The following is a 14,097-nucleotide window of genomic DNA, read 5'->3' on the forward strand; positions in this document are numbered from 1 at the left end:
ATTGAAGTCACTGCCCCCTGACAACCTGAGGTCAGTTATCCAACTCAATGCAGAGACTGTTTTTGAGAAAATTTATGCAGGGTACGTAGGTTGAGACTCTAATCCCCAGGAATTCTCTTTACAGCGTGGTGCTTGGCGCCACTGTGGGTGTAATTGCTTATTTGCCCTGCATATTTTCCTTTTCAGGAATCATTAACCAATGGCAACAGGAGTCCAAGGATAAAGTGATTTCCCTCCTGTTAACTCACCTGCCTTTGCTGAAGCCAGGAAACCTCGACGCAAAAGTAGAGTATATGAAACTGCTGCCCAAAATCCTGGCGCACTCCATTGAACACAACCAGCACATCGAGGAGAGCAGGCAGCTGCTGTCCTATGCTTTGATCCATCCGGCCACTTCGTTGGAAGACCGCAGTGCTCTGGCCATGTGGCTGAACCACTTGGAGGACCGCACGTCGACCAGCTTTGGCGGCCAGAACCGAGGCCGCTCGGACTCTGTGGATTACGGGCAGACGCACTACTATCACCAAAGACAGAACTCCGACGACAAGCTTAATGGGTGGCAGAACTCTCGGGATTCTGGGATTTGCATCAATGCCTCCAGCTGGCAGGACAAAAGCCTGGGGTGTGAGAATGGCCACGTGCCCCTCTACTCCTCTTCATCCGTCCCCACCACAATCAATACGATTGGAACCAGCACCAGTACAAGTAAGTCCCCGAGAAGCCCTTTAGCGTGGTCTGGTTTGGCGACTTGCTGTGTGAGGCATGTCCCACTGGGAATGTCTGCTCTAGAGCACCCTGTAACCCTGGGAGAGAAGGGCCGATTGGAATTGGCTGTGGGAAAGGGCTCTTTGGACCCCATCTTTGTCGTTCTTTCAACTCTGGAAAGAGAAAAATGCTGGGCAGCTAAAAATGATTGATGGTCCAAATTCGGGTTACAAACAGACCAAAAAAAAAAGAAAAAATTAAATGAGACAGATTAAGTGGTGAAAGAAGGAAACTTCCTGTTTCCACAAACAGAAATGCCTTTCACCCGCTATCTTTCACCTGGGGTTTTTGGATTTGCTGAGACACTGAGTTCCCCTGTGATTCTCTAAACCTGATTCTAACCCATGGTTAACCAGACAGCCTCATGGGCTTTGTGCGTTTTCCTTTCTTTTCACTTCTTTTGTTTCTTTTCCTTTCTTTTTTTCTTTCTTTCTTCTTCTTTTTTTTTTTTTTTTTTAATTTCACCCTGGAATGTTCCCTCCCTTGCATCTCCTGGTTTTAATCCCCAGTTGTCAGGGTCACTTTTCCTCCTGACCAGGGGGAACAGGTTTGCTAACTGAGAATGCTGCTCTGTGCTGTGGCCTGGTGTGGATGCTGTGGCCTTCCCTTGCTCAGTCTAACCCCTTAGGAGAGGTGGGGCGGGGATGGCTTTGCGGGAGGGGAGAGCAGAGGACAGCCTCCTCCTCTTTTGACCACTAAAGCAAAGTACTCTGCCCACAGCTGGGACCAGGGCCAGGAGTCCTCCTCTCTATGGCTCCCCACTTAGGCTAAGCAAAGTGACAAACATGCCACTGGTGCTTCTGCAAAGTGGCAACGTGGGAGAGTGGCCTGCCATTAAACAGAGTTCCCTGATGCTAGTTTGCATGTGTCCCTGAAGACAGCGTCAGTGCATAGATAACTTTCTTGGGGAAAAGCTTTTGCGGTTAGACCTTATGTGCCTGTCAACATGCAGGAACCCCCAATTAAAAGATCTGAGAGGATTAAGGATTGTCAGTGACAGTTTCTTGGCCTCTACCTCCACTCGGATCTTTTGGCTAATGGGCCTTTTTAAATGGCTTTCTCAAATACATAAGAGTGTTGAATTTTTACTACATTGATTGAAACAGTACTTTAGTGGAATAATCAAAGAAGTACTTAAGATACCGCATTGATAATGCCACAACATGAGAGTTTAAAATTCTTTCGTCCATTTTCATATTTAGATATTGATAATTTTCAAATTTGGGGAATTAGGTGATTATTGCATCATTAGTTTATTGTGTAAGAGGTTCTGGTGACAGTTTTTTTCACAGACTAGTAATCCAGGGAACAGTTTCACTAACCTCTGTGTGACAGAGAGTGATGGCTTGAACTATTCAAGCAGACACAGGCAGGCTGGGATGACAGAGCTTCTTGGCCGGAGTTTCCTGGGTCAGTGACAGAATCCAGTAATTGTTACAAAACTCTTTGATAGCTGGGAGAGATGCGGGCTCTGAGCTGCCTACCCTCTCAAAACTTGGTCTTTTGTATTTTAAGGGGTTGAGTTTTATGTCATTTTTCTTGAAATTAGTCTTGGGTCATCACATTTCCATCTCTGCTGATTTACACATTCCGGGGTCTTGATAAGATTAGTACAATTTGAGATGTTTATCAGATTGTAGTCAACAGACACTTTCATATTTCACTGTGGCTACCTCGCCCAGCAGAGGGGAGGAAATGCTTAGATGATTGTCATGGCCTCCTAGGCCTTTGAGCCCAGTGTAGTACTTGAGCTGAAAAGGACTTGGAGGTTTAACAAAGTAACTATATTACGTATCTTGAGAAGAAAGGGGTTAGAGCCCCTTTTCAGAGCATCACTAAAGAAGATAACAGCTCAGATCTCTCCTCCAGAAAGTTTCATTCAAACACTTAGGTCATATCAGCACTTGCATTTCAAGAACATCTCTTTAACAAAACATTAGTGTCATTGCTTTACCCCTCTGCATTGTCGATAGTGGTTAAATTGTGCTTATCAAAACTGCAATCCTTTGGGTCATTCATTCGCTTGTGCTTTTATCAAATATCTTCTCAGCACCTGGGAGGCAGCTTGACAAAGTGGGCAGGACAAGGACTTTGGTGTCACTGCTTCCTGCATCCAAATCTCAGACCTGAAATTAGCTAACTGCAACTTGGCTGAGTTACTTCACGTCTCTGAGCAAGGTCCCCACTTGTAAAATGGGAACATTCATGATATCTGCCTGCGAGGGTTGTGGTGAGGGTAAATGAGATTATGTACATAAATGCCCAGCCCTGGCCAGGGCTGGCAACAGTAAGCACTCAGTAAGTGTCTGCTAAATGAATGAGAGAGACTGGGCAAGACAGTGAGAAGCAAAGTGCTAGCACTAACCCCCAGACTCTGTGCCCTCATTTGCATTGTATCTTTCCTGAGCCCAGACCATGCAGCATGGTCTAGGGGGACTTGAGTCTCCTGTGACCATTTCACTGCAATAGAAAATGGTTTGGCCTTAAGTCTTCAGATTCCAAGGTAGAAGAGTACCAGCTGTTTGAGAAGAAGCAAAGGAGGTTGCTGGCTGAAAAAGAGTGAGTGAGGTAGACAGCAGTGGGAGAGGTTGCAGAGGTAACAGGGAGGGAGACATCTTACAGGGTATTGTGGGCCATTGCAAGAACTTTGACTTTTGCTCTCAGCAATCCCATTGGAGGATTTTTGGCAAACGAGTGATGTGATCTGACTCATGTTTTAAGGGATTGTTTTGGCTGCTGTGTTAAGAATAGATTGTACCAGGACAAGGACAGAAACATGAAGACTGGTTAAGAAACTATTGCAGTAATCCAGGCAAGACATTGATGACTTGCACCAGAATGGCTGCAGTAGAAGGGGGGAGAAGTGGTCAAGTCTAGATGTGTTTTTGAAAGTACAGCCAAAAGGATTTCCTGACAGAATAAATGAGTTGTGAGGGGAAAAATTCAAGAATGACTTCAGGGTTTTTGCTTACACAATTTGGAAGGATGGCACTGCCGTCAGTTGAAATGAGGAAGTCTCTATTTATTGAGGAGGTTTGGGGGTAAGATTGGGTGTTCAGTTTCATATATGGTGAGTTTATACATCTGTTAGACAATCAGAGATGTCTAGTAAGCAATTGGACATATGAGCATGCAGTTTGGGAGAGAAGACTGACCTAAGATAGACATCTGGGAGTTCAGCACATGGGTGATGTTTAAAGCTATGAAACTATGAGATGAGATTACCATAGTAGAGATGCAGATAGAGAAGAGAACCAAGGGCTGAGCCTGAGCACATCAACATGAAGGCTGGGAAAAAGCAGAGGAAGCAACAAACCAAGGAGAAACCATTGAAGTTGGAGAAAACGCAAGTGTATATGTGTGTGTGTGTGTGTGTGTCAAGGCAAATGAAGAAAAGGTTTCAAGAAGGAAAAAGTGATCAACTGAGTCAAATGCTACTGATAGGTCCAATAAGATGAGGACCAGGAAGTGACCACTGGATTTCTCAAAGAGAGATCTTAGAGATCAATTGGAAATGCTTCACACATGATAGGTATTTAAGGGATGAAGAAAGTTGAGTTAGTGATTCCAAAGAGATAAGAAACAAGATAGGGAGAGAAACTAGCTATAAGCTTGATTTTGGATTTATATTGACTTTGAGAAGGTGCTGGCACATTGAGATGGAGAAAATGATACATTAAAAAATAGATGATGGAACCACACAGATTTTTTGAAGGAAGGGATTAAGATGAGGCTAAGAGTAGAGGGCAAAAACTATGTCCTAATCTAACAAGGATCAACCAATTTTCATCCATTTAGACAGAGGAGAGAGTACCTTTTATTGATTACAGAAGTTAAATCAAATGAGATCTCACAGGATCTTTGAGCTGGGGCTTTTCTTCCATGAGATAAGAGAAGAATGGGTTCAGACAATCGAGAGTCTATGAAGCACCATTTTGGAGAGCATCAGGGTGTTTCAGACGAGAGGGGAGAACCTATTTTCAGTACCTAGCTCCCCTTTTAAGGCTACTCATGGGTCTGATGACTCAGAGCAAGAATGTGCAGATTCTTCATCATGAGCCTGTGGGACCAGAAAGGACCAAGGTATTGGCTGTCACAAATCATGGCCTTTGTATTGACCATCACAAGCAATTCCAAGTACAACATGCCTAGAACCTGGCTTAGCATCTTTAGGTTTGCTTTCTGTCTCAAGTCTTCCATAGAAAAAGTAAACTGTCCAGGAAAAGAACCATCCAGGTTTTCTTAAGAGCCCACAGAATTTCGCTGTGGGGAGGTCAGTGCCACCTCCATTGCCCCAGACTGACTTTCTAACCATGTTCTACTCTTCACTGGCAGAATTTGACCTGGGAGAAAACTATGTGCTGCAGTTACAAATGAAAGGAACTTGTTTCTATTCAAATCATTGCCAATACATGATTTTTCTTAGCATTCTTTACATTTGGATTTGAAAACATGCCAACCTTTGCTAGCCTAGACTGAGGCAAGAACTCAGAAACTTTGCGTTACAAAAATTATTCCAAAGTGCTCCATTTGAACTGCCCACTTCTTCTACAGTCTCATGGTGTAGCTTGGAACCTTAGTATTTCTTTTATTAATCTAAATTGATTTTTATGATGATAAAAGCAATACATTAAAAATTTGAGGGTACCATAGATCATGAAAAGTAAATTAACAGTAATCGCTGCATCGTGCTTACTACATGCTGGGTACTCTTCAAAACGCTTTACATAAATATTAGTTCATTTAATTCTTATAATCCCCCGATGTGGCTATTACTGTTATTCCCATTTGACAGATAAAGAAACCGAGGCACAGAGAGGCCAAGCAACTTGACCAATGTCACAGACCATCCAAGTCTTATACCCCAAGTATGCTTGCTTTGCACTGACTCATATACTGAGCATTCTGTGTCCCAGTTCTTGGTTGACATATTTGCCTCCCCTTCCTGATTATGAACTCTTTAGGGACAGGGGTTTTGTCTTCTTTATCCCTCTTTCCCAGCACCTTGAACACCCTCAAAAAGTCACAGAAATGTTGGAGATGGCAAACTCCTGGCACGTGTTCAGCTGCCACTCTCCTGTGGTAGAGCATCTCTTAGATAATGGCTGTCTCCTGCTAAGCCCAGATGTGGCCTCTGCGTCCTCCTCAATATGCCCCTCAAGGCAGCCACTATAATTCAATAAGAGATGGCATGTGAGCTGAAGCCTGTCTGCCTGCCCTGCCAGAAACATTTGCTGAACAGTAGGGACTTAATAAATTCCTGGGCTCACTAGGCAAATGTTCATGAAATTAATGAATTTCCAAAATAAATAAGAAAGTGGCCTTGGGAATTCACTAAATATTTGGCAATAATATTGATCATTTAGCATTCTGTCATAATCCTTACAGTCATCCTGACTTACGTTACCAACTTGGTCTCAATACTAACAGGCTTTTAGTAAAATACTGTGATCTTGATTGTGGAGGTAGTTATATGAAGTTATATAGGTGACAAGATGCACAAATATATACCAAAAAAAATAGTGTGTACAAAAACTGCTGAGATCTGAGTAAGGTCTATAGTCTTGTTAAGGGTGTTGTGTTTAATGTCAGTTTCCTAGTTTTGGTAATACACTACAGTTGTGTAAGATGTCATCTTGGGCGATGCTGGGGGGATGGGTACATGAGACCTCTCTATGTAGTATTTTTGCAATTTCTTGTAGATCTGTAATTATTTCAAATTGAAAGTTAAAATGTAAAAACTACTGGGGTATCCTGTGCCTTGATATTTCTTGCACTTTGATCCTTGTTTCTCAGCCTTCCTGCGGGGTGGAGGGTCCATCCCTTCATGGAAAGGATGGCTGCTGGGCCCCAGAGAGCCAACACCTGAAACAAAACTACTTCAGCAGGGCAAGGTGAAAAGGAGGGATGTTGTGGATCTCAGGAAATGGGGCTCCTTTGGGAACCCTGAATCTGCAACTGAAAAAAAAAAAAAACCAATTCCATCAGCCCCTTAGGCAGCCAAGGCCAGCTCTTTCAAAGATGCCCATTTGGCGCAAGAAGTCCTTTTCTCTCTGCCCTTCCCATTTTCTTACAAGGCTGCCAGCTACTTCGAGCTCATTCCAGCCATCCTGTAAAAACCCATTAGAACACCAATACTCAAGGGGAGGAGAGAGAACACTCAACTTTGGGCAGGCCTGATAAGAAGAGGTCTTGGCAAGTGGTCTCCTGGAAACTGAAAAGAGGGGCAAGGCTTAGAGACCTTGCTTGTGTCTTGCAGGCTGCAGGTCATCCCCATCCTAAGCCTTGGGAGCCACTGGTGTCCTTTGGAGTTCCTTTAAAATGTTCATGGAATTATTTTGTCTTTTACCAACAGACTTTCTTTCTTGGTGGAAAATTTCTTCCTCCCCAAAACATAGCCAACCTGGCATGTAACTGAAAAATTCCCTTAGATCCTTAACCCCTCATTTGCTCTTCAAAGAGGTAACTCTAGTTGCTTTGCTTCCTTTGAGAAGCATTTATAACAGCTGGCATGATATATTTTTAGCTTCAGCTTCCTTCCCCTTTGGGGGAACCTTTTTTTAAATATGGCCCTGGCCTTCCTGATATGACATTGTGAAGATGGCTCAGTGATATCTCAGAGGACCCAATATTGCCACTGCCTGATCCTTCTCCTGTTTCCAAGAGTTCAAAGGTTTTACAGGACAGTGCTTTTCCTCGCTGTGTCTAGTGTTTGTTTTCTGGGGATTGGGGAAGAACAATCAGAAAAAACACTGTAGTAAGCAAGAAGCCTGCTAGTTTATTATGCATCGGAGATCCCACTGCTTGGGAAAAGTCAAAGACCTCCATGGTACACATGCCTTGGGTCATGAGGCTGTACCATCTGGCCCCTATCCGGGAGGAGTTTTTTCGACTCTGATGACAGTGAGGGTTATTAAACACTAGATGAGCTCCAGAGGAAGGCAGTAGTGTTTCTAATTCCCCACTGTACTTCAAAAATAGGATAGATTCTGGCTGGAATAAATGGCTTAAATTGGACTAGCCTGGAAGAGGGGAGAAAGAAGATGAACAGGCTGGCTTCTTTAAGACTTTTTCTGAGCCCTGTAGTCTTAGAGTTTCTATTATTTCACAAGATTTAGAGTTATAGTCTAACAGTGGCTACTCCACGAACAATGGGACAAAAAAATCTTTTAATCTTGCATTTACTTATTTTTTTTCTTTTCTCACTTTTAAAATTTCTGGGGACAAACTCAGGTTACACTGAGGAAAGATGTATCATGAGTATAGCTTATCTTTGATGTAGTTAACATTAAGCAAATTAAACCCTTGAATTTCATGGTGACAGGTGAGGATAAATTTTAGTAGAAGCAATTACTATTAATCTGAGGTATATTTTCTAACTCTTGAACACTGTAGGTTTCATTCCTGCCATCACCTACCCCCACCCCAGTCCTCGACATTCTGTTAGGTAAAATACGGTCTTAGAAAATCTCAGGTGTAAGTCAAGTAAGAGAAGGGATATGCAGATGGGGAAGTGAGGTAGGCAGGGGGCTTCCAAAATCTGGAAAGTGCTATAAAGGATTTTTGTGGATTGGAGAAAGGCTAAAACTCCCAACATACCCTGGGATAGTCATTCTTTGCCAAAAGTCTGGACTATTCCCACAGACAAATTCCATGGCTACAGTTAGAGAGTAGAGCCAATGAGAGCACAGGGTTTGCTTTAGGGATTTGTTTCACAGCCAACCTTGCTGAGATGCATCCTTTTGGAAAAGCCCAGCAAAACCCATACGGAGCTAAAAATTTATAACAGATTATTTTATACTTTAGCCTTCTCCTTTGCACGGTAAGACATTGCAATGCAAAGGGAATTATAAGGCTATAAGTGGCATTTTAGATATTCAAGTTTGGGGTATAAATGATGAGGCAGTCTTGATCAAAATCAAGAACGTGGCTTTGAAGTCAGACGTCTTGGTTTTAAATTCCAGCCCCACCAATAACTGGGTATGTGACAGTGGACAAGTTACTTGACCTCTAAACCTCCTTTCCTCATCCATAAAATGGGAATACATTTCAGTAGGAGATCTCTTAGTTGGCTTGATAGGGTGGATGGTTGATGTGTTAATTGCAATAGCTGTTTAAAGCAGGAAATCATAAAAAAGGCTTAAGACCTTAAACATATTATTTTAACTTAAAGTGTAAATACATTCATGTGCCATCTTTTGTATCGTGAGATGGTCCTTTCTTTGAGGATAGGGTTCCTGACTGAGGCTGCTATTGGTTTTTCCTGTATAAATCACACCCTTGATGCATTATGGTCTGTGATTTCCTTAAAATGGAACCGGAATTTGAAGACATTTGCAAAAACAGAGCACAGAATCTTTCTAGATTCTGGTTTTTCTCTTTTTATAATTTAGCTTATAGTTTTCTCACTAACACTGAATTCAACAGTAGATTTTTTTTAAGTAAAACAATGGATATTTCTAAAGCTTGTAACAAAGTTTTTAAGCAGTTAACTTTATTTATAATTCATATGTTATTTCTGTTATACTTTTTAAAGTGATACATTTACAATAGTAAGTACAACTGGCATAAATAGATTTGGTGACAAATTCAAGCTTCTCTTGGTACACCAATAAGTCAGCTGATGGGAGCAGAAGTGCACAAGTAAATTCTAGTTTGTAAAGAGTCCGTGAGCCACGGGCATCTGTGAATAGTTGGAAGGGAATGGAAAGTACTGGTTGGTCCAGTAAGTTGGTTAAGTGAAGATGAGTTAAGAGAGCTTCTTAGGGTTGTGAGGATTAAATGAAAAATGCATGTAAAGCACTTGCCAATAGGAGATACCCAACAGATAATAGCCCTAATTATTATTATTTCTGCACTGGTTGTTAATGCTGATACAAGTAAGGGATGGTTCATCCACCAGCCCAGGCTCTGCAGTAAACTAGGGTGGAATAGGCTTCCTAGGGCAGCTCTATGACACGGCTCTTCCAATAGGCTCAATTGAAATCAAGATACTTTGAGTCAGCTCTGTAGAGAGCTGCCTTCCCCAAATACCTATATCCCCATAAGGACTGTGGCAGTGATGTATCTTACTAAATAGCTTAAAATGGACCAGAAGAAAAAGAAAGAATAGGAATAGGTAAAATTTTGTTGTTGCTTCTTTGGGATCCATTGCTAACAGGAATAACTTTTTAAATTGGCAATAAGTGTAAGGATTTTATTCACATTTATTAAAATGATCCCTAAGTAACAGAATAAGATTTCTCCAACTCAGTGTGCGATCCTTCACTCTCAGGAACTCTTCTTTATCAAGGCATGAGGTTGGGTGACCCCTAAGGATCCTGTATGGTGCTTTCATTCTATGCTTCCAGACTTAGTGGGCAGGTGGCTCTAACTCCCACCTCAAACTGCATTTCTAAACACAGAGAATGTGGCCTTCCCAAATACTTTCAGGAGCTGGAGAGAGAACTTGCTGAGAAAAGATGTGGATGTGAGGGCCTGGCTAGAGTGATGCCTGGTCTGCATCCACTGGGTGTATTGGGAGGAAGCTCAGGACTGCAGCATGTTTGGAAAGTTGGAAGAATTTTGGAGTAGTCATTAGGCCTCAGGGAGATAGTTTGTGAGAAAGGGGATTATTCACACATGTTCATCGTTATCCAAGAAATTGTTTGGTGCCTGCGATATTGTTATTAACTCTGACAGGCTTAGCAGGATAATTTCAATATCCTGACTGAATGTTATATATAAATATTGTTGTAAAAGTCAGAGTTCTCTGCAAGTACAATGATGGCATCTTTGGCTAAAAATGACCGTTTGTTAAATTTTGGCAAGGTAGCTCCAAATTCACCTGGAATCTCAAAGCATTGTGGGCTCCCCTACGAAGTCTGAGAGGTTTTGATTCCCAAGAGTATCTCTAATTTGGTTATAAGGCTGACAGTGTGACTGAGGTCAGCCAGTCCCTGAATCGGGATCTGAGCTGCAGACCCTAAATTCAAGGTAAGCCTTGTCATATAACTCATGGCTGTTTAGGAATGAGTTTTGTCAATAGTCAGTGAGGGTGGATGTCTTGCAAGCAAAGATGTGTTGCTTGAATGCTTTCTTTTTAATCTGTGTGATTTGTGAGAAAGAATTTAAAGCTTTGTATGGTCACAGTTCTTTCCCTAATTTTCTGTTGGTGATGATCTCTCTCTAGCTGGAGACAGCTGCATAATTTTTATTTGCTTCTAGAGTTATTCCCTTGATCCTCTTCCCCAGCCACTCCATCTGTATGCAGTTCAGAGAGCAGGCTAATTATGGGGTACTGGAGAAGCAGTTGCTCAGAGAAAAGCTCTTTAAGCGCTCGACTGGGGTAGCTCAACGCCGGGGTCATGCTCGTGACCATCTCCTCATTCACGTCCACACGTCTGCCTGTGAGCTGCCTTCCATCCTTTTGCAGTTGCATGAACAAACTTTTTAGAAAGGTCAACATGAGAAACAAGTGCTTTTTCTTAAAGGACAGAGCAAGTAAAGGATTTCATGTTTACTTCTTAGGTCTTCACTGGAAAAATAGCCACCAAGTGGCCGAGAACAAAGATATGTTCCTATACTTAACCCAGGTTTTGTATTTTTGGCTGCCCCTGTACTGGCTTAGGAGCAAGAAGCTTTATACACTCAGGGGTCAAACTCTCAAACTGGTGTGACTCCAAGCAAAAGGGCTGATGAAATTCCTTGACCCAGGAGATTGCTTTGCCCGCAGGTCAGTTTTTTCAACTCCACTTCACCATATCAGGTAATTGATTTACTTCTGGAGATGTTGACCCTATGAGACCTCTCTGCCAACTAAATGGCATGGGCTGAGAGATACGAAACACTTAAGAATCCTGACTTTGGGAAGAGGATACAGAGAAATACCTTTCCCCTCTGCCCCTCCCTCTTTTGGATCAATCAGCTTAGATTCTGTTGGAATCATCTAGACTGGCAAAGACTTGGGGCCCTTGGTTGAGCTGTTAAAACTCTAGAAGAAGCCTGCTTGAAAGCCAGATTTGTCTTCGATGTAAAGAATCTATAGACTCCCCACTAATTATTAGAGAAACGCAAATCAAAACTACAATGAGGGGCTTCCCTGGTGGCACAGTGGTTGAGAGTCCGCCTGCCGATGCAGGGGACACGGGTTCGTGCCCCGGTCCAGGAATATCCCACATGCTGCGGAGCAGCTGGGCCCGTGAGCCATGGCTGCTGAGCCTGCGCATCCGGAACCTGTGCTCTGCAACGGGAGAGGCCACAACAGTGAGAACCCCACGTACTGCAAAAAAACAAAAACAAAAACAAAAACACTACAATGAGGTATCACCTCACACCAGTTAGAATGGGCATCATCAGAAAATCTACAAACAAGAAATGCTGGAGAGGGTGTGGAGAAAAGGGAACCCTCTTGCACTGTTGGTGGGAATGTAAATTGATACAGCCACTATGGAGAACAGTATGGAGGTTCCTTAAAAAACTAAAAATAGAATTACCATATGACCCAGCAATCCCACTACTGGGCATATACCCTGAGAAAACCATAATTCAAAAAGACACATGCACCCCAATGTCCATTGCAGCACTGTTTACAATAGCCAGGTCATGGAAGCAACCTAAATGCCCATCGACAGATGAATGGATAAAGAAGATGTGGTACATATATACAATGGGATATTACTCAGCCATAAAAAGGAACGATATTGGGTCATTTGTAGAGACATGGATGGATCTAGAGATTGTCATACAGAGTGAAGTAAGTCAGAAAGAGAAAAACAAATATCGTATATTAATGGAACCTAGAAAAATGTTACAGATGAACCAGTTTGCAGGGCAGAAATAGAGACACGGATATAGAGAACATACATATGGACACCAAGGGGGGGAAGTGGCAGGGGTGGTGGTGGTGGTGGTAGGATGAACTGGGAGATTGGGATTGACATGTATACACTAATATGTATAAAATGAATAACTAATAAGAACCTGCTGTATAAAATAAATAAAATTAAATTAAAAAAAATTTTTTTAAATCTGTAGACTCCCAACACCACATCTTTCCAATGGGAACTTTGATGAAATCTCTACCTCAAACAAATCCATGATGGTCATAAGGATCCCATTGGGAACCTGATCTCTAAGCCTATCACAAGCAGAGTTGGGTCTTCCTTTGGTGCTGGAGAAGTTTGCTTTTCTTCAAGTCCCACAGTTCAAATATGAGTCTGGCTCTCCAGAATTGCCCCGGTTTGCATCACCACCCAAATCTATCCATGGAGGTGGCCTAGTTTTTACGATTGAAGGGAGAGTTTGGGCAAATAATCCCATACTTCTCAACGTTCCCTCCTCTGTTATACTTTGGCTAGTTCAAGAACACATGATGGTGGCATGGATCTGGCAGGGTTGCTAATTTACACTGATGGCAGAATCAGAGTCCAGAAAGGTCTCAGGCAATATCCACTTGTGGTTCAGAGCACATACTTTGGAGTCAGACCAACCTGGGTCTGACTGATTCCACTGATTCCCAGTTCCACTGATGACTAGCTGTGTGACCTTGGAGAGATGCCTTAAGCTCTCTTGGCCTTTATTTTCTCATATTTAAGAAGGGGGTAATAATCCCCACCCATGAGTGATTGTGAAATTCCTCTCTGAACCTAAGTACAGTCCTTTTTGTTTTGAAGACAAAGATTTTACACCAACCCTCCTGATCTAAAAACGTGTGCTCCTTCAGTTCTAGGAAATTTTCTCAAATTTTAAAAATAATTCTCTCTGATTTTAATCAGGTAGTAGCTTTTCTCTTTTGATCATCTAATTTCCTTAACTTTCCCTTTCTTGTTTTCAATCTTTTTGCTCTACTTTTAGTCTTCTTGTTCTACTTTCTGGTTGATATCTTTATCTTCTACACCTACTATATAATTTTTAATTTTTGCTATTATATTTTCAAATGGCAAGTGTTCTTGTTCTTTGAATGTTCCTTTTCGTATTGCATTCTGTTCTTGTTTCATGAGTGCAAACCTTTTCTAATATCTCTAAAGATGTTACAGTTGAGTTTTGGAGTCTTTTTCAGCTCCCAACATTGTCTGTGCTTCCTTGAGTTAATTTTTCTGTTTGTTTTGGACCCTGTATCTCAGCAAATGTCCTTTCATTTAAAAGGAAGGCACTAGAACTTGTGTGTATGAATTTCACCATGGAGAGATCTGTTTGGGCCTGGCCAGGCTGTTTCCTGGGGACTCACAGCTGTAATTCTTTTCTCATGAACTAGTCCACTTCCCCTAGAGGAATCCTTTTCTCCTTCTGGAAGATACAGGCCTGGCTGCCTGGGTCCTGGGGGCTGTCAGGAGAAAGGTGCTAAGAAGATAG

General features: G+C 42.2%; 1 protein-coding gene across 6 annotated transcripts in view; it reads left to right on the forward strand.

The window, feature by feature from the left end:
• SAMD4A (sterile alpha motif domain containing 4A) overlaps positions 1 to 14,097 on the forward strand; it is a 244,396-nt gene that overhangs the window by 159,658 nt on the left and 70,641 nt on the right. For all 6 annotated transcript variants that reach the window (XM_082619236.1, XM_082619240.1, XM_082619239.1 and 3 more), the window contains exon 3: positions 187 to 705. In XM_082619236.1, coding sequence (XP_082475362.1) covers positions 187 to 705 — 519 coding nt within the window. The remainder of the gene's footprint in view (positions 1 to 186; positions 706 to 14,097) is intronic.

Source organism: Mesoplodon mirus (assembly GCF_964341445.2).
Source record: "Mesoplodon mirus genome assembly, chromosome: 4".
NCBI lineage: Eukaryota > Metazoa > Chordata > Mammalia > Artiodactyla > Ziphiidae > Mesoplodon > Mesoplodon mirus.